This window comes from Cetorhinus maximus, chromosome 13 (genome assembly GCF_964194155.1).
Source record: "Cetorhinus maximus chromosome 13, sCetMax3.hap1.1, whole genome shotgun sequence".
Classification (NCBI taxonomy): Eukaryota; Metazoa; Chordata; class Chondrichthyes; order Lamniformes; family Cetorhinidae; genus Cetorhinus; species Cetorhinus maximus.
In genome coordinates, this window is record NC_135891.1 from 99,083,653 (window position 1) to 99,110,854 (window position 27,202).

Sequence of the window (27,202 nt, forward strand, 5' to 3'; positions counted from 1 at the left end):
AAACCTAAAGGCTAATAAAGGAGCAGAAATTGGCAAGGCTCATGATAACCAATAAAAAGATATTCAAACAAGTCCTCCAATTCCAAACTAGTAATATTAGGATCACTGGCTTTCATTACAAGAAGTCAATTTACATTCACCACACTTCAGTGTCAAAACAAGGGAGGAGCAAGAAAGCCAACTGTATACTCAATGCAATTCACTCCATTATCAAACAAACCTGGGTGCTCAAACACTACTTATTTTTTTGTTTTCCAGTGATGGTTTGAACTTTTGAGCTAACAATTATCCAAAGCAATACCTAGGGATCTCTAATGGTTTTTGAAAATTTAGGCTCATTGTTACCTTCAGTAGCTTATTTTGTCATGTCAGGAAAAATATTCCAAGATTAAAACAAGCTTCAGCAAAGCTCACATTTTCATCTCATCTGAGATGAAACAAACTCACTAGTCTCTCCTACTGGATTCTAATATGTTTATTTCTTTTTTAAAGATCTAAATATCTGAAATGGTCAGACAACATTGATAGCCTGACATCAGGAAAGTATCTGATATGTCAGAATATTTGATATCTGCAACTTTAATCATTTCTGATCATTTATTTATTTAGCCATTAAATATTAGGGAGAAAAAATCAGATTTTCATATCCACTAATAATTGGTTGCAAGTACTAAACTGCTCAAAGTATTAAATAGTTAAGTAATGTAAATGGGCAAAGACCATGTAACTTTGTACGTGAATCCTCCAGAAACCAGTTCCACAATTACCCAAATTGGGTATCTAGTGAAAGACCCCTCTCTCTACTGAAAAGAATCAACTTTTTTTTAAAAAGTCACCATGGCGTTTGACCACCATTATCAGGGCATTTGCTTTCAGCATGCTATGACCAACTTCAAAAGCATGCCTTTCACATGACTAAACATTCTTCACTTTCTATTAAATCAAGCAAAATGATTTAGTTGTGTTACTGATGTCTTCCTACCCTTAGTAACCACTGGTGCACACGGGATGACTGGATGTCCCATTAGAGTCAAGGCAAGAATGCCTTTTGCATGGCCAAGGATAGACTAAGATTGAAGTTGGATGAGTCCATGCAAAATATGAAAAATTACCATTTTACAGCTAGAGAATTGATACTTAGTGAATTTAATATCCCACTTATTCACATTAAATATGCAGGGTGGGGAAGGAAAGAGCAGCATTCATCACCACTTTCCTCAGTTCATTATGCATTTTATGAAAATAAAGAAAAAACTTTTGTCTAATCCTAGATGATCTGAAGGCAACCTTCACTTTTGGTTTGGAAACCACATTGCTGTACCAACAGTGGTATTCTCTCATGTTCACTGTGGGTGACACGTGTTTGCTGCCTTACATGCTAATTTTAATGCAAGTTTTTTTTGTAAGCGAGGGATTGCATGACAGTAAAATAGTTCCAAATGAAGGGTGTGGCACTTTCTATGGCTGAATATTCATTACTCATTTTGTTTGAAGGAAAATAGCATGAAGCTCAATTTTTTTAAACAGTCATTTAAAATTAGCTTTTAAATATATTTTCAGCACCCAGCATGCTGAAAACAATTGCAGAACACTATAGTAAGTCTTGATCAAAGCAGCCCATTTCATTGCAGATGTTTAGCAGGCATTGAATGTTGTGAAATGATTTGCACTATTTACTGCCTTCACCTTTAAAATCCTATTCCAAACTGGTCTTCAGAGGGGAAACCTTTCACTGTTACTCATTTATGGTACTCTACTGTGTTTTGCCCTTTTCAATTTATGTATTTTGTATATAAAATATACTTTGTTTAGCACAGACAAAGGGCAGTTGAGAGTCCTCCTAGAGTGAAACTACCAACATTTCTTTTTATTAACTTTGGATTAATCTATGACATTGACAAAACTAATAACTTTACACCAGAATTTAAATTTTTTTAGAAATTCCTATAGATTCAAAAACTGGTTCTTAATTCCACTTTGTAATATTCAGCATTAGAAACATAACATCTCAGCTTCCTCAACAGCAGTAGTCAGCTGCACTCCAGATTTAATACTGTGCCATATAGATCTGGAAGGAATGAAGTTTGATCCCAGTTTAGAGAGTCATCTCAATGGGTAAGAATGAGAATTGTTCAGTATTCTTTTGGGATGGGGTGGGAAATAAAAAAGGGGGAAGAGGAGAAAAATCAACCAAATTGTTTAAAGGGGACTCCTAATGACAAATTGTTTGATTGCTCTATATCCTTTGAAACTTTTATCAAACATGGGTAAATGGAATTGTGGTACAGATTAACCACACTATAATTGAATGGTGGAATAGACTCATGAGGCTGAATGGCTTAATTCTGTTTTTTTTATCACTATTGTGTTGATCCTGAAGGAGTTTAGAACATTTTGAAGTCAGAAAAGACACTATGTAAAAAAAATAAATAATGCTGGAAACACTCAGTAGGTGCAGCAGCATCTGTGGAGAGAAGGGTTGACATTTCAGGTCTATGAGATTCATTGCTAAGTGGATAACCATCTCAAAAGATATAATTCTAACATTATGGAAAAGTGAGCATTACTGCCAAAGGCAGTTGTGTTAATCCACTGCCAAATCAGACACATATGTTATTACCTCTATTTTAAATTAGGGACAAAATGCTTTCCAAAATATTGCTGAAGTTAAAGATACAAGACCTACATTTGCAAACAGACGCAGCAATTGAAATTAAATGGAGAAGTTGGGGGAGGGTGGGAACAAGCATTAATGGTAGGTTAACAAAATGTGTATAAGCACTAAATTACAAGATCGGATTTTCACAAAAGCACAAGGAAGGCAAGTATTTATGAAGGTGTATGTAAAATGCCTTAACTATGGCCTCTAACAACAGTAAGGCACACAATGCAATACTAAATGAAGCAAAGCTTAACCTAGTTGGACAAAATGGATATAGCATGAAGGACATGGGGTTCAGAAGAAGATAGGGAGGAGGAGGGGTTTAGCTCTGGCCAGAGGATCTGAGAAGAAAGCACCAACGGTCATAATTTAAGCACAATGGTAGGTTTTTTAAAAAATACTGAGCAAATTGAAACAAAAAAATTGTTGTAGCTTCAAGTTAAATTGTTAGCAACTTTTAGCTGGAGAACAGCATGGAATGCTTTGAAAATTATATTTAAATCTTCATAGGTTGAATATTTAAAAACCTAAAATGAAAGATGAATGAACTTGTCCTTCACATCTAACCATGCCATTTTATTACTTACAACTGCTATGAATGGAGCCCTTTAACTGGTGTAACCTGGTAAAAGCTTAAATAGCTTTATTTAGGCTTGAATGACAAACTTCACACATGATGATTGGAGAGGACAATAACTATACACAATTTACTCTATTCACTGTATAGTAAATTAAATTTAAGAGCAGACATTCCCAGTTGAATCAAAACCTGAATTTTATTTAGCATAAAGATGTACAAATACTAAAATATCATGCTGATGGCTTCTAAATATTAGGTTATGATGCATGATTCATCTTATAAAATTAGAATTGTTTAGCTAATGCCACTGAAAATTATTTGCTCACATATATTAACATTTCTTTCCCAAAAATTGAACCTTAGGATGTTTTACTATGTTAGAAGCACTATATAAATGCAAATTCTTGTTGTTGACTATTGTTACAATTAGTAGCTCAATTACTCCAAGTTATTGACACTGAAGAAATATGCCTTCTTAGAATGCTTATTAAATAGTCACTAGCAACAGAAATGGAAGGCAGCACATGGTCTTTATTTTGCTTAGTTGCTCAGAAGTTAAAGCTATAGGGGGAAAAAAATGAAACTTGAGGAATGCAATCCCTGATGATAATAAACGGAAAAAAAATCAATTGAGAGGTCAAAGATCAAAGCATGCACATTAAACTGGTGTTATAGCAATGCAAGCAAAGTCAGAGTATTAAGCAATGTGACCTAGGAGTAACTTGTACTATTGCAAACTGCATATTGGAAATGTGTTTCTTTGGATAAGAGTTAGCTTAAAGCACTAAGGTATAAAGATCAATGTTAAAGATGGAATATACCAGTAGAGGCATTTAAAAAAAATCTAGGCAACAAACAAGATAGCTTATTTATGAATACAAGATAAGTCTGGTTTACTGAAGGTCCTCTCTGTTGCGTTATGGGTTTGTTTGATGTTTCAATGATGAGATCGAAACTTATGTTTAAACATGAACCATTTATTGGTAGTCTTGAACTATATACAGATCCCAGTTATTATCATGCATGGTGCTGCTGCCATGCAGGTAGGCTGTATCTAGTGTTCTCTCTGGATTGTTCTATTACCATATGACTATCTCATACCACGGGTGTTGCTATACTCCACATTACCCCTTACTCTGCTGCGTGCCTTTACACTACAATGGCATTCCGGCACATCATACAAAATCCCCCTTTCTTCTCTAAAGAAAAATTTTCCCCCTTCCAACAGAGTATAACTATTTGTAATACAATCTTTACTGCTATCCCTGCTCCCTCACCTCAAATCTGACTTTATAAATTCAGGTGGGCTTGAGGCTCGACAATTCTGCCACATTTGTCACATTTGAAGAATGATATTAGTACTGTGTCGCTGGTACTTGGCTATCTCCATTTGATTTGCCTTTTGCGCTCCTTCGAATAAAGTTTCTCTTTATTAACAAATTGTCTGCTTTTTTAAGATACGGTGGGTTTGTCCATTTCTTTCAGAAGGGAATGTGCACTCCATTCATTCCTGGACTCAAATTTTCTTTTTCCATGGTGTCCACCATGTTCTTGCTGGACATATATGTTTTGCAAATGGAACCTTCATTTCCACTTGTTTCACAATCTCAGCCAAACACTTGTTTGCTGTTTTATTTTATTTTAAAATTGTTTTGCAAGTTTATGAATCTTGTCATTCAGCTCAGCTTACTCTTCTAGTGCCTTACACTTCAGTGTCAGATTTACATTTTCCAATCTTATGTCTTTTCTTTCTCCCTCCAGCTTGAAAAATTCTATGGCTTTTCCTTTCAATGCCCCCCTCCTCCACAACCATTCAACTGTTTTTTCAGCTCTTCAGACTGTTTCTTGTAGCTTTCAGCCTCCTCCTGCAATATGCCTCTGTCAACTGCTTCAGTTTGTTCAGTGATGTTAAATTCATTTTGCTTCCCTTCATAATTTTCCAGAAGAACAAACTTTGGCCTAAGGGATTCTTGTAGCATGTGAAGATTCAACAGGTTTTCCTTTTCTTTGCAAAGCTCCCTTGCTTCATCAAGTTTTCCTGAAACACACACTACTGAATTCTTTCTGCTATGTTTTCCATTCTGCTGTTGAAGACAGACTTCATTTCTTCGTGTTGCTGAATGAAAAAGCATAACCATTCATTGGATGGTGGAGTCACTAGCTAAGCCAGTATTCATTATCCATCCAAATTGCCCTTGAGAAAGTGGTGGTGAGCTACCTTCTTGAACCACTGTAGTCCCTGTGGTGCAGGTACACTCAGCGTTGCTAGGGAGGGAGGTTCCGGATTTTGACGCAGCAAAGGTGAAGGAATGGCAATATATTTCCAAGTCAGGATGGTGAGTGGCTTGGAGGGGAACTTCCAAGTGGTGTTCACATGTGTCTGCTGCCCTCATCCTTCTAGATGAATGTGGATAGGATGTCAATCAACTGGGCTGTGTCCTGGATGGTTGCTGCATTTGGACATGGACTGCTTCAGTATCTAAGGAGCTGCAAATGGTGAACATTGTGTAGTGAGCATCCCCTCCTTCCTACCTTACGATGGAGGGAAGGTCATTGATGAAGCAGCTGCAGATAGTTCAGCCTAGGACTACCCTGAGGAACTCCTGCAGTGATGTCCTGGAACTGAGATGATTGACCTCCAACAACCACAACCATCTTCCTTTGTGCTAGGCATGACTCCAACCAGCAGAGAGAGTTTTTCTCCCCCCCACCTCCTACCGCCCACAATTCCTATTGACTCCAGGTTTGCAAGGGTGCCTTGATGCCACACTTGGTCAACGGCTGCCTTGATGTCAAAGGTGGACACACTCGCCTCACCGAGAGTTCAGCTCTTTCACCCATGTTTGAACCAAGGCTGTAATGAGGTCAAGAGCCGAGTAACCCTGGCGGAACCCAAACTGAGTGTCAGTGAAGTTATTACTAAGCAAGTGTTGCTTGATAGCACTGTTGATGACCCCTTCCATCACTTTACTGATGATCAAGAGTAGACTGATGGTGCTGTAATTGGCCGGGTTGGATTTGTCCTGCTGTGTGTACAGGACATACCGGGGCAAAATTTCCATATTGCTAGGTAGATGCCAGTATTGTAGCTGTACTGGAAATTGGCTAAGGGCACATTAAGTTCCTTTTGCATTTGACCTTTACGGACAATCAGCTGTTCCTTCAACTGTATTTTGTTGACCTCTTCTCAACTCACTCTAGGCTTCAATGCATCTGTTGCTACAGGTAGATTTTTTAAAATGATTCATTCATCAGATGTGGGTGGCACTGGCTAGGCCAGAATTTATTGCCCAACTCTAATTGTCCTTGTTCAGAAGCATTTAAGAGTCAACCACATTGATGTCCTTACCTGGTCTGGCCGTCCTTACCTCGTCTGGCCAACATGTGACTTCAGGCCCACAGCAGATTCCCGTCCCCGAATCAGATGGGTTTTCGTGACAATTGGCAATGGTTTTGTGGTCATGAGATTTTTATTAAATTCACATTTCACCATCTGCTGTGGTGGGATTCAAACCCAGGACCCAGCACATTACCTTGGGTCTCTGGAATATTAGTCCAGCGGCAATACCACTTTGCCACCACCTCCCTCCAATACAGCTTTTTCTGAAGTAATATTCAATGTCCTTTTTACCTCATGTTTTTTCACGACTAATATTAATTCTTCAAGTCTTTCAGGGTCGCAACTTCTTTGCATGCCTTTTCTGTCTGGTTGTACATCTGGTTGAGTTTCCCCAACTTCTGCTTTGATTTGCCAAATATGGAATCGAAGGTCATTATCTCCTCCTGGTTCATCTGTTCCTGGCCTCAAACTTATCTGTTCCTGGCCTCAAACTTATCTGTTCCTGGCCTCAAACTTATCTGTTCCTGGCCTCAAACTTATCTGTTCCTGGCCTCAAACTTATCTGTTCCTGGCCTCAAACTTATCTGTTCCTGGCCTCAAACTTATCTGTTCCTGGCCTCAAACTTATCTGTTCCTGGCCTCAAACTTATCTGTTCCTGGCCTCAAACTTATCTGTTCCTGGCCTCAAACTTATCTGTTCCTGGCCTCAAACTTATCTGTTCCTGGCCTCAAACTTATCTGTTCCTGGCCTCAAACCTATCTGTTCCTGGCCTCAAACCTATCTGTTCCTGGCCTCAAACCTATCTGTTCCTGGCCTCAAACCTATCTGTTCCTGGCCTCAAACCTATCTGTTCCTGGCCTCAAACCTATCTGTTCCTGGCCTCAAACCTATCTGTTCCTGGCCTCAAACCTATCTGTTCCTGGCCTCAAACCTATCTGTTCCTGGCCTCAAACCTATCTGTTCCTGGCCTCAAACCTATCTGTTCCTGGCCTCAAACCTATCTGTTCCTGGCCTCAAACCTATCTGTTCCTGGCCTCAAACCTATCTGTTCCTGGCCTCAAACCTATCTGTTCCTGGCCTCAAACCTATCTGTTCCTGGCCTCAAACCTATCTGTTCCTGGCCTCAAACCTATCTGTTCCTGGCCTCAAACCTATCTGTTCCTGGCCTCAAACCTATCTGTTCCTGGCCTCAAACCTATCTGTTCCTGGCCTCAAACCTATCTGTTCCTGGCCTCAAACCTATCTGTTCCTGGCCTCAAACCTATCTGTTCCTGGCCTCAAACCTATCTGTTCCTGGCCTCAAACCTATCTGTTCCTGGCCTCAAACCTATCTGTTCCTGGCCTCAAACCTATCTGTTCCTGGCCTCAAACCTATCTGTTCCTGGCCTCAAACCTATCTGTTCCTGGCCTCAAACCTATCTGTTCCTGGCCTCAAACTTATCTGTTCCTGGCCTCAAACTTATCTGTTCCTGGCCTCAAACTTATCTGTTCCTGGCCTCAAACTTATCTGTTCCTGGCCTCAAACAGCTTGGTTCATTGAAAATGTGAGATAAACTGAAGTCTTCAGAGGTATATACCCAGCTTGAATCTTGCGCCTCAAATCTTCCAGTTGAGGTCTGATGCAAACATTTTCTTGTAGAGCAGCTTCACTTTCAGAAAGTTCTATTTTTAAGCCTTTCAGCTGCTTCTTAGCCATTTCATTCTTCTGCAGTTAACTCTTCAGCTTGTGTATTTAATTGCATTGACATGGTCTGCAACCATCTTGTTTACTTGAACATTATCTCCCTTGCTCTGGGGTCTTTTGTTGCCCTAGATACTTTTACTGGGGGTGTGCAAGGCTCTCCCTATAGATATGCAGAGCCCCTGGGACCACCACCTATTACACAAAGTGCAGCTTTTGTATTTTTTACTCACCATCTCAAACCGTCCAGGTCCTTTGACTCTCTGTCACTCAGGGGTCCCACAATGGACTTCCCCTCACTTTTTCTTCAAGTTATCTTCTTAGATGCACATGTCTCTGATCAGGCTTCAGCTGCTTTTAGTTTCTCATACATTGGTATCCTATGCTGGTCGCATTATGGGTTTGTCTGATGTCTCAACGATCAGATCTTAAGACATGAATGTTTAAACATGAACCATTTATTGGTGGTCTTGAACTACATACAGATCCCAGTTATAGTCATGCATGGTGCTGCTGCTGCCATGCAGGTAGGCTACTTCTAGAGTGTTCTCTAGACTGTGTTCTCAGTCTATTACCATGTAACTCTATATATCATACCATGGGTAGTGCTTTTCTCCAGTCCCACATTAACCCTTGATCTGCTGAGCACCTTTACATTACAATGGCATGCATGGCATACATCACAACACACCACACAATATTTTGTTTGATGGACAGAACACTAATGCTTCCCTAATTAGCAAATATTTTCTGGTGGTTTCAGCAAACTATTGGAGGAAAATTTAAATATTTACTATAAAACAGATATAATGTTGAAAGAATAACAAAGAAAATCAGCTATATGCAGAAATCCTTGTTCACTGTCATTTAAATCACCTCGTTTTTTTTTTGGTTTGTAAATAGATCCAGTGATCCAATAAATTACAACTTTTTTCCCCCCAAATCAGACAATAAAAGGATTCTAAGTATTATTCAAGTCATCTATAAAGAAAAAAGCCAAAGCTCTGCCTTTATGGCTAGGGTCTCTTGCACTTTTAAAAAGGTGGAGAAGGAAGAAACAATAGTGCTAGAGATAGTTAGTTCCCTCTTTACCCAACACTGATTTTTTTCCAAATCCCTTTCATAATCTGGTAGCCTGGAATAGAATCGATTCCATTCAAAGATATTTTCATTTATAGCAACAACTGGAGAATGTATTTAGTTCAAAATCTGATCTCCAATGAATTAGTTTGATCTCCAATATCATCTTCAAACACACCAAGACAGAGTAGCTATTTATTTAGCTATAATAAAATGACATTTTTAGTCGTCAGTCCTGCCAACTCATCCAAGGCTCCTTTGACAACACCTTCCAAACCCACGACTGCTACCATCTAGAAGGACAAGGGCAGCAGACACATGGTAACACCATCACCTGGAAGTTCCCCTCCAAGCCATACACCATCCTGAATTGGAAATATAATCACTGTTCCAAGATTTTGACCCAGCGACAGTGAAGAACTCCCTAACAGCACTGAGTGTACCTATACCACATGCACTGCAGCAGTTCAAGAGGCAGCTCACTAGCACTTTCAAGTACAATTAGGGATGGGTAATAAATGCTGGCCTAGCCAGCAACATCCCACGAATGAATAAAAAACAAGAAAAACATTTCCAAATGCAAGCAACCTATTATTGCGGAACTCCAAGAGGCAGCAATAAAAAATAACCTATATTCAACCCACCTATTCAATACAAATCACTAAATCCAGATTACAGCTATGGTCTCCAGAGAGCATTAATCTGGACCTACATGACCCAATGACATTTAATATTGGATGTCCTAGGAGTGTATAGTATTAATATGTGACTTACCCCTCAGCAAAATCAAAGTTCAAAATTCTACATTCTGGAGATGCAAAAGTGCAAGCCTTTGTCCCATTACTCTATGTTGATACCAATAGACTGCAGGGCCAAATCCTGCAGCAATGTGATGGTAAAGTTTGGTAGCTTTAAAGTATCAAATAATCAAAAAAGTCTAAATAAACCGTCAATAACTTTTAGATTACTAGACTTCCTCAATATGCACTCAAAAAGGTTGCATATAATATAAAAGCAAAATACTGCAGATGCTGGAAATCTGAAATAAAAATAGAAAATGCTGGAAAATTCAGCAGATCTGACAGCATATCTGTGGAGAGAGAAACTGAGTTAATATTTCAAGTCTGTATGACCCTTCTTCAGAATCTGAGGAGAGTAAAGCAGTTAACGTTTCTTCAGAACTCTGAAGGGTCATACAGACTCCAAACGTCAACTCAGTTTCTCCCCACAGATGCTGTCAGACCTGAATTTTTCCTGCATTTTCTGTTTTTATTGCATCATATAATTTCATCTATTGAGTGGCAAAGAAAAATTAGTGTTTAAACAATGAGTATCATAGTTCAATGTTATGAGAAATAGTGTTAGGTCTTCAAAATAATAATTTGAGTTATCAACATGACCTTCCTAAGCCAGAATAATGGTGTAGCTGCAATTTTCTCCACTGCTAGTTATTTACTTATACTTTATTAGAGAATAATCCAATACTGACAATTAAAGAACCTTAAAAAGAACATCCAATCTGACAATCAAATGTATAAAGTACATGAACATATTACAGCATAGCTATGAGTACATTGAAATAATTCCATAAAATCAAATGAATTTAATTTCTTCCTCAGTTTCAATTACAGAATAGTTTTCATGTGCAAAGCAGAAAAATGTTAATGTTGCATCGGAACTGGAGATTGTCATTTTGAAATTGTGTATTAAGTCAGTTTACATGTTAAATGTACATTTTACACTGATTTGCTAGCCAACATCAAACAAAATATCTTATCAATTTAAAAGCTGATTTTATTATGAATAATGCAACAAATAACTAAACACAAACATGAGACAGAACCATGTCGATCTCATGCTCGTTTTGTTTAGTTGTGTTTCCCCTTGCGAGATAGGCCACTGAAAGGAAGCAGCGTTATGTCAAGCATCGGGAGAGGGGGATGGGGGTTGTTAAAAATCAGTGAAATCATTCAGACCATCTCAAATTTTCTTTTGGTTAATTAGTAACATAAATCAGTGACATATTACTTGAGTGCCCAACTCCTCAGATGAACAAAGAATGCACAGTAATGAAAAAGTACCAAATAAAGATAAATTACATTGTTAACTGCTCAACAACTTCAGCATCACTTCAGTTTTGAATCACACCTAAACATTTTAGCAAAGATTAATTTAGTGCATGTGAACTAATAAAAGTGCTCACTCTACATTTCAAACAATTTCAGTGATCTTGAATCAATTACCCTAAGCTAAATTCTCATGTGTCCTTACACCTTCACAAACTCTTTTCCCCCTAGGTTTTGAGCTTGGATCCATTTATGCTTTAGGCTTCTAAAAGATGCCACCGATCATTTCAGAATTGCACTGCAAACTTCAAAGGAACTGTAAATAAAGTATTTGTAATAAAAGCTGTCTTTTCAATTGAACTTAATATATTTGGCATTAAGAGGGCTACGCTGTTCAACTACATAAATGTAATGTTATAGTGACTTGCAACAAGCTGTTACTTTTGCAAAACTATGCAACTATTAATGAAAATCTTGCAACTTATAATTCCACTCCAGGTGGCCAAACCCATGATCTAAACACATATTCAGAATCTATTTAGAAAGTCCAGCTCCAAGATTTCAGGGATGTTGATCTTGTCCAGGTTCACTGGAGAAGGAATGATGGGAAAGTTTACAGCAAATACATGCTTTAACTCCATTAGCAGTTGACGACTTGGACTTCTACCTGCCAATCGATTCTGTACAAGACAAAACATCAGTATAACCAGTTATGTCCTGAGCTGTGATAATAGGTTAGTTACAGTGAGGGGTTATTACATTTCAAAATATAAAATTACTCAAATGTAATAAGGTTCAGATCTACTCTGCATTCCATGGGCAAGGTAATCCAATTTCAGAAATTATGGGAATATACCTTCTTCATCAAAGATCACAAGATCAAACAAGCCCAATAACACCAAGTTAATCAACAGTTTTCAGCATTTCAATCTGGTAGTCACTCAACACAAATATATCTCAGCACTGAATATTAAGTCCTGATGAGGGGGAGAAGAAAAAAGTCTCCAACTGACTTATTTTTTGAGGGAGAGGATGCAGTGGTCTACTTAAGCTAAATTTACATGCACTGTTGAAATAAGATTTCCCATCCATGAGCTAGGATCAGGGAAGAGACTAAATGGAAATGTGATATGAAGTGTGCCTTCACTTAAAAGGCCACAATACACAAGGGTGAGCAATCCACAATTCTTCATTCATTAAATCTCTCACATCATGGGCATAATTCCATTATTCATAAACTCATATGGTATGATAAAGGGCAAGTTATCCTTACCCAAAGAAGAATTAAGCACTGATAATATATTTTAAAGATGGCATTTACAACAGATAAAGGTTCTGCAAATTACAGTGTTTGTTGTACCATAAATTCCACTTAAAATTGTTCCAAATGGAAAAATCAAAACGCATTTATCATTTGGATGTTCAGAAGCCCAAGGAATAGGGCAATTGTTAAACTACAAAAAGATTAGATGAACTTCCCAGTTGTAATATATGTACTTGCTTTATAAGACAGCGAGAGGGGAGGAAAAAATGGAAAAGAGTCAGTCAGTCATGCACCAGAAAGCCTACAAAGCTTTGCCCCAAAAGCCTTTCATTCCCCCAAACCAGCCCTTTGGCTACTTTATTCAAATGGAATTTAAAAGATGAATAAATATGATCATGCAAAGAAATGTTATTATAAACACAAGGTTGATCAAAATTTAGGTGTAATTACTGAACATGCCTGGTTTCAACAACTGAGAAAGTAATAGATACCTGAATATTTTTTATAAAAGCTACATTCACACGTTCTTCAAATTCATTAATGGGTGTGTACAGGGTCAGTATTTTCACAATCTGTTGCAAAGCAAAGGGGTAAAAACAGATAAGTAGAAAAAATTGAAATTAGAATTTCATCCTGACAAAGTAACAACTACAGGAAGAGAACAGATGTGGTAAAATGGTCTTAATTCCACCCAACAGTATCCCTTGAGAAGTTACATTTTTGAAGCACCTGAGCAGATGTCTACTCAGCTTTATCGAAACTGCACCTCATCATCCTCTAGAGGGATCCCATTAGTGGTCCCAATTGGGTAGGATGACCAGCAACCACCATGCAATGCAAGTTTCTCACAAACTTTCCAGTGTTTAGATCTACAACTGGCTGTTCTCGGGTCATTTCTCAGAAGGTGGGAGAATTGACTGGGGCAATAAAGTGACATTAACTTCGATAATAAGGAAAAAGTTTTGGGTGGAGCCTTGTTCTAAGCATGTGTCTTCAGTGGGCTATTAAATAGTAATGCTAGTGCTCGAAATTTAGTACACGTAGCCTGCCATCTCAGGCATTACTTGACCATCTCCGTGGTCAGCAGAACCTGGAAATATTGCTTGCTCCAGCACTCTACCTATATGTGAATGGGAAACATCTGGAACATTTAAAAGTGGTGCTAACTCTTCCCAGCAACAAGGTCGGGAGGCTGCTGCACCTGTTCAAGTCAGCATTATACGCAGAAGGGAAGGGGAGAAAGTTTATTTGCTGTAAATTTGAGACCCACTGTTATGCCATAAAATTGAAATAGTTCAGGCAAAGGAGAAGGCCTCTTCTACTGTGATATCTGGGCAAGGACCACCTCCACATTTTTCTGTCCCTCAAATATGAAATTGCCTTTCTAATCATAAGCAATTGATAGATTCCCATGCAAAATAACATAGAAATTGCTAAACAAAAAAGAACACTGTCCATCTAGTTCACCTTTTACTAGCTGGCAGTCCTATAATGCACAATAGAGATGCCCATTAATTCTCTAGGCTAATTGCCTTGATTAGAGAAAAAGGAAAACCCATATAGTGGAAATCCTTGGAGCCATAGGTCCAAAGTCATCTGTTCCTCTCATGTTACATGTAATGTGTTTCAGATTACTCACTATTCTAAAAAATTCAGAAATCTACTTAACATTGATTCTTTCAAATATAATCGGCTTCCATAGTTTCTAGGGAGCCTGTTTCTATGGACTCACTGCTTGCTCACAGAATTAATGTTTTTACACATTAGTTTGGAATATCACATCTCTGCCTGGTTCAGAGGACATGCCTGCACCTGAAAACCTCTACATGATCTATATAAGGCTCTCCAACAGAATCATAATATTCTTTTTCCAGTGAGAAACTGCCCAATTTATGTAATTGCTCCGCATAATTCAGTCCCTCCATGCCCTTAACCACTCTGCAGCTATTGATAGGATACAGCAGTTACAACCACTGTACTTTTTACACTTGGAGACCAGAGCTGTGCACATGAACATGTTCATGTTCCCTAACTGCACTGTACTCAGTAACCATCATTTCAACAGCATTTTTGCTCTCCCCTTACAAGACATTCCTGGTAAACATTTTCTTCCATCATCCTAGTATTTTAAAACAATACAACTGAACCAATGTTTTAGATAGCTGTGGTTTTGTGCGCTCAAAATGTGGTGGTAAACAGAAAAGTACCTGTGTCTTTGAGAGTGCCGTGCACATTGAGCAGATTGACTCAGCATCCGCATCAGTCGTCTTATTCAATTGCAAGAGCTGTGTAGCTTGTACCAGTGGCTCCAGTGTCTCAAGTGCACCACTCTGATGCAGGTTCTTGCCTCTTAGCCATTCAAATAGCTGGCTGACATTGTTTCTGGATTGGAAAGGAGGAGAATGACAACTCCAAATGTATTAGCAATCTAAGCAATAAAACACACACAGCAAAGGTCAAGAGCTTTTTTCAACAGTCTGAAATTTTATGACAAGATAAGCATATAGTTAAATGTAAAAATGCTGGAAAGATCACATCATGGTATACCACAAACCACAGATCTGCTTGACTATTAGTCTACTGTACAACAGCATAACTGACAGTCCTGTGAAAATGTATTTACACTTAAAATAGCTTGGTTTTAATTTCACAAAACCGTTTTAAGAGCATTGATCAGAATTTAGATTTATATTGTGCATTATGATGGCTGAAGAGACCCAAGGTCTATCCTTGCTTAACTTAGTAAAAAAAGACTCATCACCACACAGGCATCAGCACAAAATGAATGCAGCACTGAACATTTCAATTCAGATAAAAGAAATAGTACACTAAATTGTATTCATTCCATGTATGCAATACTCAACACATTGGCAGAGTCAGAAATATGGCTTCAGAATTATACAGCTCTATAGTTGAAGCTTGGAAAGTGGAATCGTGGCCAGGGAACCTCTTGCCAATTATAAAGAAAGCCAGCACCTAAGTTTCAAGTCTACAACTTGTATGGCACTATTAAAAATGTATTTATGAACAGTGTTGATTCAGACAGATTTGCCTTTAGCAAGTAATCTGCAGTCCTCTTAAATTTTGCAAAAATCTTCCACTAATTGCAGATCAACGCTTTGCTAAGTTAACATCTTATAATATTGGATAGACTACAATTTCCCCTACATTTGCATATGACATTTCTGGAGTTTGCATTAAACTTAGTGTTCATTCCAGGTTAAAATTGGATTTAATATTTGAATTAAAGCTGATATTGAATTCTGTGGAACTTTGCAGAATCGTTCAACACTGCAGAGATTTTGGTAAACTACCTTCTCTACAACTAAATGCATTTGTTCATCAAAACCATAAACATCAAAACAAACAAATGGGGCACAGTTAAGATAATATTTTGGGACTAGATCTTTAAATTTAGGGTAAATGAAGGGGGTCATGTGACCTGTTCTGCAGTCTGCTTGACAGTGTGCTTGGATGGTTTGATTAATGTTAGAGATCAAAGGCAGGTTTAGATTGTTTTACTGAGAAGGGGAAAGATATTTATGCTTGGAGACAATGGCAGCAGTCTCTGGGTTTGCAATTAGTAGAAAACAGTCCACTTACTTCTAAGGGTGAAAGGGAGTGGAGGTCAAGAACAGCTTTCTATCCAAGTAGAAATGCTGATGTGTTTCACACTGCCATGGGGAAGGGCAAAGAGGAAGCCATTTTTGAGATCAGGATACATACTTCCCTACAAAACCAGGGAATATCACTCAGTAGGGTTTCATGTGGTCAGTAGAGAGAAGAGGCGTGCTTGCAGGGGTGGGTGGGGGGAGAAAGAAGGGAGGTGGAGGCATGTGTGCGGGGGTGGGTGGAAGGAGGAGGTTAGAGGCGTGCGTGTGGGGGGGGGAAAAAGGAGGTTGGATGCATGCATGCGTGTGTGCAGGGGGAAAAGGAGGAGGTTGGAAGTGTGCGTGCACATGCGGGGGGTGGGTGGGAAAGGAGGGTGTAGGCAGCCATGTGTGCGTGCGGGCGAGAGCGCCTTTAGTTGAAAAGATACAAATCTCCAGATGGCTGCATAATGTCTTAGCCTGACCAGGGTGGGGAGGAAAGATAGAGATGAGTCATCAGAACAAGTTTAGTTCTGGAGGTAGATCTAAGAAACTCTATGAAAGCCAAGGAAAGTGCCTGGAGGTGGTCATTAAAGTCACTACTCTGTAAAAGGGGGATGCGGGAAGCCTTTAGAAGCTGGGAACAACTGTGGACTGTAATTCTGCAGAGAGTGCAGTGTGAGATATGCACAAAATGGAGAATGCTCCTCACTGTAGTTGTCTATAAAATGAAATGTGGTGTTTAGTCAATAGTACTTTTAGTCATTTGTTACAGTAAAACATTTTTAAAACGTGAAATCTTGACGTGTCATCCTTTAGCTATTAACTGGTCTCTATGGGGATCATAACAAGATCTATATATTTTGTTAGCAAGTGCTTTCAAACAATCTTTTTATTCAGCTTGAACAGAATTCCTGACATGGCTTAAGGCCTAATCCACACCATGTGTGAACCACAGTGGGCAGTGTGTGTAGTTTGCCACTTAAGTACAACAGGATGATCACAATACTGGTTCCTGGACTGTGGTGTCAGTAACTAACAGAACAGGCCAGATCAAAAATAATTATCAGCCGGCCATTTTAAAGACAGGTTGAACAATAGTAACGGGGACGAACTCCCAAAAGTTGTTCACATTTTGGTAAATTAAATGACGTTTTTGCCACATTAACCTGAGTTGCTGAGTTTTTCCAGCATCCACAGTTTTTTGCTTTTATCTTAGTGAGTTAAATCCTCATCAGTTAGGCTTTGTTATAATGAAAGGTTACGTCATTGCTAGACAACTATTTTTTCCTCCCAGAAGAGATACCCTCGCTTGTGATCCAAATGTTTACATTTTTAAGTTATTCAAATTAAAATTCATTACTGCAGTTCAAGTTGGTTGAAAAGCATGGAGAAAATAGCAGCATTTTTTAAAAAATTATAAAAGTCTACCTTTCACTCTTTCAGCAGTTGAAGCAGCCCATTGCTGTTTTTATGTCAGTCTTCAGCTATAAACTGCTGCCAAATAGATTCTGTACAGCTTGCAGACACATCCAAATAAACTTACTGGAGATTATCGGATCAAAAGTTTGCTTAAGACCAGCCAGAAACACCTTTTAATTTCCCCCAGTTACATTTTCCAGGGACCAATAAACACATTTCACTGCTGGCAGTCATGCACTTTGACGATGTCATTACATCACACATCCACACTTTCCCCTCAAGGTGATCTAATGATGCAGCACCAGGACTACACTATTCCGCATGCGCATATTGGCCAAAATGTCAAACCTGTACATGTACCACACACCTGATTTACATTACAAAAGGAAATACAAAAATCAGCAGTATAGTTGGCTCTCTCGCCGAAGACTTAGAACTCTTAAGGAAAGCTGTTCTAGTTGCACAAAAATCGCATGGCATAATACTGCCAATGGAGATTACGTGGCTAAAATGCAAGATCGGATGCCATTTCAACTAAAGAACTGAACTCCAAATTGAGTCAATTGCCTCAATTGCCTTAGCCCCCACTATTCATCTGCCCTTTTACCATGTTGACTTCTACTGCAAAGTTCGATCATTTTTGCATTTTCTGCCAATAAAAGATTTTACAAAATTCTAACATTAATCATAGAGTGACTTTTACCTGATTTGGACTCCATTACTAAAGGAGCACACATCCCTTCTTAGAAGCAAGTTGTTCAGTGTGACTGCTGCAATTATGTAGTAAATCTGCCGATAAACTTGTTTAATAATTTCAGGATGCAAACCATGTTTGGAGATGATGTTGTGGAACAAGTTCAATTGGTGAATGATGGAATCCAGTGTATATGCGGTGTTATCTCCAGAACGGCTTCCTGTTTTCTTTCTATAACTTGCTGGTTTTGCTGTCATACTTGAAATGCTCTGAATGGTATCATTTTCTAGCATTCCAGATACTGCAAGCACAGATTAAAAACAGATTATTGTAAAAATGTTTACAACCACTGCACACTACTCAACTATTTTAAAGACACAGGGTATTTTAGAAATAGCTAAAATACCCCGTGCAGAACTTTTATGTTCATTAAGTCAACCATCTGTAGAGTTCTCAAAGCACAGACTTGAACTTCCAAACGTTCAACCCCCCCTTTCCTTATTTCTGCTGTTTGCCAGTTCTCACCTGAATGTTCAGTTTGATTCCAAATTATCCAAATTTACAAGCCAGTGTCAGAGGGAGAAAACTATTTCCACCCTGTGGAATAATAATTATTCCCAATGGACATTTTTATATTTCTAAGCACCGTGTATGTAAACAAAATAAATATCAATCCCTTCTCCCTCCACCCACATCCCAAAGAGGAGTCGAGTTCTTCTGATGCTTATCTGCCCTTATTTGCAGGTAAGACAACAGGACATCTGATTTGTTCAAGATGGAAAGGCTGTTTTTACCATCATCCGCCCCTTAACATTTAGTGACATTTTTCTGTTACAAAAAGCAATAATTATTCACTACTGAAGTTTTAAAAATCCTTTCATCCCACATTCAATAGTGCTTATATACACAGATTGATCAGATTAGATTAGTTTTTGAATATAGAATTGTCAAATTTGTGCAGGTTAAATTTTTTAGAAAAGTTTTTTTCTAACTGGCAATGACTAGAGTAAGTTGCACTGAATCACTTGCCAATCATTTCCTGAAGTTTTCCTTCTGTAATTTTGATTAACTGGTGGTAAAGTTGAATGGTGAGGTCAGACAAAATCAGGCAATGCTGGGAAAGATCAAAATTCCTCAAGGCGTGTTTTCTTTGGTCAGGTGTGTTCATTTCTATAGAGCTCTGTTAAACAGAAGAAAATTACTGGATTTCATACTTACTGCTTGAAATTCTGAAGCCTTCAGTTCAGACGATGGGAGTGGTGATTGGGGGTGTATCATACAGGATATCTGAGGATGGAGGATCATTCCTGAAGGGTCACTCAGCAAATTGTCTTAATTCCTTACACAGAAACCCACCCACTGACATAATCCAATCAACCAGTTGGTGGAAACACCGTGAAATTAAACTGCAGAGGCTTTTTGAAAATTCAAAGGAGATAGGATAAACCCAGGATAAACCCAATTTAAAGGCCAAGTAATAACATCTTAGTGACATTGGGATATATTGGAAAGTCATGTCAGTCTTTTAAGACCTATGATTGATATTTAACCATTTCCTGATTTAATCTAGCCTTTTATACGAACACTGGTGGCCTCTTGCACCATGATCCTTTAGAATGGCTTCACAATATAATATTAAAATACTCACTTCATCCCCACTATACTGCCTTAAGCAGACCAACAGACGATAAGTGTTGGATAGCCAGAATGCTACCATCTCAAAATCAGAGCTTCTCTGCAAAATTTAAATAAAGACAAAGTCAATCATACATCATGTGCTCAGTTTTCCATCTGCTGCTCAATGAGAATCTTTTAGGTCAGTTTAAGTAACAAAATCTTCATGATAGAGAATGTTCCATTATTACAACAATTAAATTCACTGAATTTCTTGCTTTGTCGATTCTACACAATACACGAGAGGTGTAGATGTGTAGAAAGCTAAAATACTGTGGCCCAGTTGTAACACTCTTTCCTCCAAATCTGAAGGTTGTGGGTTTACATCCCACTCCTGAGATTTGGGCATAAAATCTAGTCCGACACTCCAGTGCAACATTGAATTGTCCTCTTTCTGATGAGCCATTAAACCTGCTCTCATCTGGATGCAAAAAGCTCAGGGTACTATTCCAAAGATAAGAATAAGTGAATGACTGGGGGATTGGTTGGGGGTGGGGGCAGTGTTTATGTAGCATCTTTCAGTACCTCAATATTTCAAGCAAAGCCTTTTACAGCCAATTAAGTACACTAAATGTAGTCAATTAGTTTTGTAGGAAATACAGCAGACACCTCAGGCTCCTACAAACAGCAGTGAAATAAATGACTAGATAATCTGTTTCAGGTATTGGTTGAGGGATAAAATGTAGGCTAGGACATTGGGAAAACCCCCCTGCTCTCTAGATGGATGGAACGAATCCAACAATCCTTTAAGGGCAGATGGGCTGGGGCCTCAGTTTAACATCTCTGGAAAGGCAGAAGTTATCCCAGTTAACAATCCTCCCTCAGTCACCAACACAAATTTAGGTGGCAATTAACCTCCTTCTCTTGAGACATGGTATGTAGTTTGGCTTGTGTTTAACCTGTACAAACAATGGCCATTAATTGTAAAATACTCAGTCTTAAAAAAAGGATGTGATAAGCACTAAACTAACTTTTCTTTTATATTAGTGAAATAAGCTGCCAAATCCTTGGGTTGAAGTTATCCTAATAATGGAACATATGGGTGTTAGAATGTGCTGTGCAGAAGATTCAGATCTGGGCTTTCCCACATCTAGAGGTGTCATTTCAGAAGGTCTATTCAAAATGTGACACATTAAGCCAGAAAATCTCAACCTACTCAATATGCCAGAGTCAGAATCAGAGATCTTCCCCAGAGTGCAAATTAAAAGGGGGAGAGCTCAACCCAGGTTAGTCGTGCAGCCCCAGAGATCTGGAAGCATCTCATTGGTGAACTGTCAACCATTAAATACTGGAGGGAGGGGGAGGGGGAGGGGGGAAAGGAAAAATAAGCTTTTCCCAGACAGAGACAAAGACATCTGAAGATCACATTAAATAAGCACATGAAACTTGGAAGCCAAATCTTAAATCTGAAATAGTTCATTTCTTATTCCTACCTTTAGGACATTTTTAATACCATTAAGCATAGCTGTAAACAGGGAATGCGCTCTCTGCTCATCATTTGTATAATCTGCATGCCTGATGCACATGAAAAAAATGAAAGCTGGAAGTGTTGGTAGTGCACTTAATGCATCGGATTGTGGTTTGAGATCTAAAAATAAAAATTAAAAATACGTATACTATCACCATAAAATGTCCTGTGGAAGTATAATTTAAAAAAATATTGACCCAAAATTTGCTGTCAAAATTAACAGCAAAGCAAATAGTGCTCACCTTTATGCACAAATGTACCCTCGCCTTTGAATCAGAAGGTTGTGGGTTCATGTCCCACTCCCGGAAACCAAGAACTGTGATTGTACTCAAAAGAGTTGCAATCTGTGACTGTTGATAACTCAAAAGAATTTTTTATGCACAAATGTCACAGCAGCTTCAGGTGAGGGCAGATGACTGACTAAATATAGAGATTAAACAGTTGCTGGAGATGTATCACCACTTCATAAAATTCATAACAGCATTTCACCATTTGTCTCACCATTTCAAATGTGCTGCATTTGTGCAGTGGATACAAATTAAACTCAATGTTAAATCATTTCAAGTCTAACAATAGACTTAATACAATTAGTAGCAATTATAGTCAGTAAACCTCTGACACCAAAAATTAACCATTACAAGTGCGGGAAGAGGTGCTGTGGCTCAGTGGATAGCATTCCTGCCTCAGAATCTCCAGGTTCCAGTCCCCATGCAGGATTTGATGGCCGAGGGAGGTGCGTTTATAACATAGCAAAACAGGTCGATTAGCAACCTGCAAATCCTTCCAACCTACACTGTCAGGAGGTAAGAGAGAGAGATTCCTGGTCAGCCACGTGGTGGAATGGCAATAAATTTGGAGCCTTTACCATCACTATCCATGGCTTCATACATGCAGTATATTGTCACAGCAACTCAGACTCTGATCTCTAACACACCACCACAAGTGTGGAAACTCATTCGTTCAGGTTGTAATTGGAGTTTACTTAAAATTTGTGTTTTAAAACTGGTCTCCTCTGTAGAATCTCTCATTATCCCCCTTTCTCTTTCTGTTCATTATCCCCCTTTACCATTAAAGTCGCTCCGTCTAGCTTACACTTCCTTCTCAATCCTGGCACTTAATTTCATAATCCTTCAGTCTGGTTAAATATAGCAACTCCTTAAATACTCAGGTTCCAAATGCCCTGTAGAGGACACCATGCCATTTCCATCTCAATCACAGCACAAAATACCAAGGCAATTAATTAAACAAGGGCAAATCTAACTAATGGCAGGCACTGTCCATTGACCAGTTATAGCAAATTCTGGGCCATTGTAACTTCAGTTTTTGAACCAGCTCTTACATTAAGTGATAGTTTTAATATTTGCTTGCTCATCCTTTGACTATAGCTTTCACAAAGAAAATACAAACATTTAAGTAAAGAATCAGACTATTACATCATACTTCAGTGGGTGTACATATGACCTTGTCTTAGTGCTTTTGGTGCAGCAACAGATCTGCTAATATGAGGCACATGAACTTCTGGTTTCCATATCTAATAGTATTGGATGGTACAGTAATTAACATACAAACAATATAGTGATATCTGATTCATATGGCTGCATCCAAAACTTTGGTAAATGCCTTGTAGTGAGTCCAGCTAGGGTCAAATCCCAGGGTGTGTGTGTTGAGCAAAATCCTTCTAGAAAAATCTTAAGGCCCTTTCATGGATGATTGGGCATCTGTTCCATTAGACCAATAAGCCAAAATCATTGCACATAGCAGCTGAAAAATTTGAACAAAAATAATCACTTCAAAACTTTAAAAACTACAAGAGTCAAGACACCCACCTAAATTTCATTTCAGAAATTGTAATGAGCAAACAACTAAAATTTTGCTCTGTCAAATTAAACATTCTATTATTTCTAGAAAAGATGTGCATAACTATGTTTTTACAGAATACAAAAAACTTGTTTCCATAAATACTGCACGGAGTTTGGCGTGGTGGGGGAGGGGTGTGTGGGGAAGGCAAAGGGAATGTAATGCAGCATGAAGTGATTTTGCTAATATCTATGGTTCTATTGTCATTTGAGCACAAAGGAAGCTTTATTGAAGATTAACAAACTGTGCTTTTAACAGAAGCCAGCTTGATTCATGTCACCGATTAAGTATCGTCAGGCACTTGGTCACCGATAACAATTTTCACAAATATCCTGCAGATGGATTGCTTTATATACACTTTATAATATAGATTATTTGAAAAAAAAAAAAAATTTAGTGCAGGGGGTGGGGGCAGGGTGGTGAAAGGGGGAACAAAATAGATGGTTTAAAATAAGATTTTCCACTTGTGGAGGACTCCTTATTCAAAAGGAATAGCAACAGCCTTGGCTTAATGGTGGTGACCTTGCCTTTGACTCAAGGTCATGGGTTCAACTTCCAGTGCAGAGACTTGGGAAACTTGAGGTTTCCATATAGTCGTGACTATGGTTCAAGTACTACATTGGCCATAAAGTACTAAAGTATGAAAATACTGATATATAAATGCAAGAACCTTCATGCTTTTAGCACTCAATAAATGAATTTGAAAAACCTGGGAATTAGATGCAAAATACAATATTTTAATATTGCTTATAGCTTCTGAAAAATCACCGCAGTGCTGGAGGCCATTTGGCCCATGTCTGCACCGCCTCTCCAAATCAGCAATTCACTTGGTTCCATTCTCCCACTTCTCCCCATAATCCTGCATATTCTTCCTTTTCAAATAAAAGAGTCTAATTCCCTTTTGAATGCCTTGATTGAACCTGCCTCCACCACTGTCAGGCAGTGCATTCCAGACCTTACCCACTCACTGCATGAAAAATTCTCATGTCGCTTATGCTCTTTTTTCCAATTCCTTTAAATCTTTGCCCTCTCATTCTCGATCCTTTCACGAGTGGGAACAGTTTCTCCACATCTGTCCAGGTCCCTCATTATTTTGAATACCTCTATCAAATCTCCCCACAGCCATCCTTTCTCTGAGGAAAACAGATTGGAGAAATTGGAACTGTTTTCATAACTGAAGTACCTCATCCCCGGAACTAATCTCAGAAATCTTTTCTGCACTCTTTCCAATGCCTTCAGACCCTTCTTAAAGCGCAGTGCCCAGGACCGGATGCAATACTCCAGCTGAGGCCAAAATTCAACATAACCTCCTTGCTCTTGTACTAAATCACACCAGCTGATTTCTGGAAAAAAGTTTAAACTTCCTCCAGTGGTCCATTTGGCAAGTCCACCACCCAGTGGTGATCAGAAAGATATATATCCAGTTTCCAGTCTTGGTATCTGGTCTATGCTGAATTAATATAAATAGCAGTAAGAGTTTGGAAATGGTCTTCAGCATTCTTAACCAGGGATTGAAAGAGAATAATGAACCTGTCTTCACTCCTGATTACCATTTAATAGCTAGTATCAGGTGTGCACATTTGGATGTTTATGATGAGTTTTTAAGCAAATCCACTTGAGATGCCAAACACTTCTTCAGAAGTTTTGAAGAAGAGTCATATTGGACTCGAAACATCAACTGTTTCTCTCTCCATAGATGCCTCCAGAACTGCTGAGCTTTTCCAGCACATTTTGTTTTTAATCCCAGCCTCCACTGCTTTCTGGGAAGAGGATTCCAGACTTATGACCCTGGGAGGAAAAATATTCTCATCTGTTTTAAAAGGGAAACCTCTTATCTTTAAGATATGCCTCCTAGTTCTAGTCTTCCCCATAAAGAGGAAACACCCTCAGCATCCACCCTGTCAAGTCCCCTCAGGATCTTGTGTTTCAATAATATCACCTTTCATTTTTCTAAACTCCAATGGGTAACGGCCCAACATATTCAACCTTTCTTCATAAGATAAGCCCTTCAAACCAGCAGTGAGTCAAGTGAACCTTCTCTGAATTGCTTTAACACAATGATATCCATCTTCAAATGAGGTCAGCAAAACTGCACAAAGATCTCACCAAGGCCCTGTACAGATGTAGTAAAACTTTCCTCCTTCTATATTCCATTGCCCTTGCAATAAATGCCAATATTCTATTTACCTTCCCAATCACTTGCTATACTTTCATGCCAACATTTTGAGATTCATGTACCAGGACACCAGATCCCTGTACCAACAAATTCTACAACCTCTCCACATTTAAATAGCACACTGCTTTTCTATTCTAACTTAAGAGTTCAGATGCCGATTTTCTTTTGTCAATGTCTTGAACAGGTATTGCAGATTAAGCTTAATGTCGAAACCTCAACAAATTTCCACACATCGTATAGAAAATCCTAGAGTGAATATCCTTCTGGGCAATATTTACACTCGAGCCCTGGAGATGAAAGAACAGTACATCAGCTCATTACAATGATTATCTTTGTAAATGTGCTGTTTTACAAATGATATGGAGTAGTGAGGGACACAGACTAATCCATTGAAGAATATCATAAGCCCAGACTTTGACAGAGCCATTCCCCCTTCCCACTGCCAGGAATGGAATCTCCTGGGGATTGTATCCAGGCAGAAATTAAACAATTTATTGGCAGCAATTGAAAGTCAGAGTAACTTAACAGGAAATGTCATTTCTTTTAAACACAAAGTGAACGCACAACAGATGCAATAAGCCATCAAAAAAGTTGATGCATCACCACCACAGACTCCTACACCAGACATTTAGGCTTAATGAAAAACAGCCAACATTTTCTGATTAGGGTTGGAAGCCTGAAACAAAGACCAAAAATGACAAAACCTGAATATTGGACAAAAATTGCATGGGATAAAAGGCCACCTCAATCCATCAGATGTTTTGAGACATGAACCAAATATAAACTCAGTGCCTAAAATGTAAGAAATAAATAAAATTTTGCAACACTCTCCAATTCCAAAGGATTGGGGGGCGGGTGGTAGGTAGTGGTGGAGGGAAACTCCAAAACATCTTTTCTCTGTTCAGTTCCAGTTTCCTCATGGGCCTGGAGCAGGGGTACTCTTCTGGGACCCATAAAGAGCCTCGGGAACCCTTCTTCAGTCCCACCCTCTGACCAGAATTTGCTTCATAGAGGACTTAGCCTGTGCCACGGACCATTTCTCTGGGTCTCTGGTGACAGCTCCCTGCTGCCCCATTTTAAACAGCCCATCAGCAGCTTTACACCCACTTCGCAATCATTTTAGAGGGGAAGTCAGAAAGCAGCATGTTCATGAAATCCAACAGTTAAAATCTATTGGGCTACTGTTCCCAGACAAGCCAAACATTCATTAGGCTATCACCACCTAATGATTAATACTACATCTAATTAGAAAGATCTGCAGATATAGAAAATCCATTAGCTGCTTTCCATTAGCCTAATGCTACAACCCAGTCAGCTGTTAAACGTACTGTCTTACCAGTGATAAGGTTCCTGATTAAGTGAGCTTCATCTCCTTTTCTGCATTCTAACATTCCCTGGAAATCCTTAGGCTTCCATGGGATGGCAGGTATGTTAGGTAGTTCAGCCACCTTGGGGTCAGTTATGTATGTTGCTATTCCTAGTGAGCAAGAGAAGACTACAAGATAAATATCAGGCATGGACTCAATGCCAAGTGCAGTGAACAGAGACATGTAAGGCAAACACCAATGAGTATTCTGGTCAATTATAACATTTCAGCTCCAAAGCATTTTAAGATATTATAGCCTGAACTAAATAGCAGCAGCTAAA

At 38.8% G+C, this 27,202-nt stretch overlaps 1 protein-coding gene across 1 annotated transcript in view; it reads right to left on the reverse strand.

Annotated features, from left to right (window-relative positions):
• Positions 1 to 10,064: 10,064 nt before the first annotated feature.
• LOC144688874 (unconventional myosin-Vb-like) overlaps positions 10,065 to 27,202 on the reverse strand; it is a 121,267-nt gene continuing 104,129 nt past the window's right edge. The window contains 8 exon segments of the mRNA XM_078555878.1: positions 10,065 to 12,090; positions 13,166 to 13,246; positions 14,882 to 15,056; positions 18,390 to 18,681; positions 19,410 to 19,560; positions 20,029 to 20,115; positions 21,488 to 21,642; positions 26,892 to 27,032. Of these exon segments, the coding sequence (XP_078412004.1) occupies positions 11,938 to 12,090; positions 13,166 to 13,246; positions 14,882 to 15,056; positions 18,390 to 18,681; positions 19,410 to 19,560; positions 20,029 to 20,115; positions 21,488 to 21,642; positions 26,892 to 27,032 (1,235 nt within the window). The 3' untranslated portion in view covers positions 10,065 to 11,937.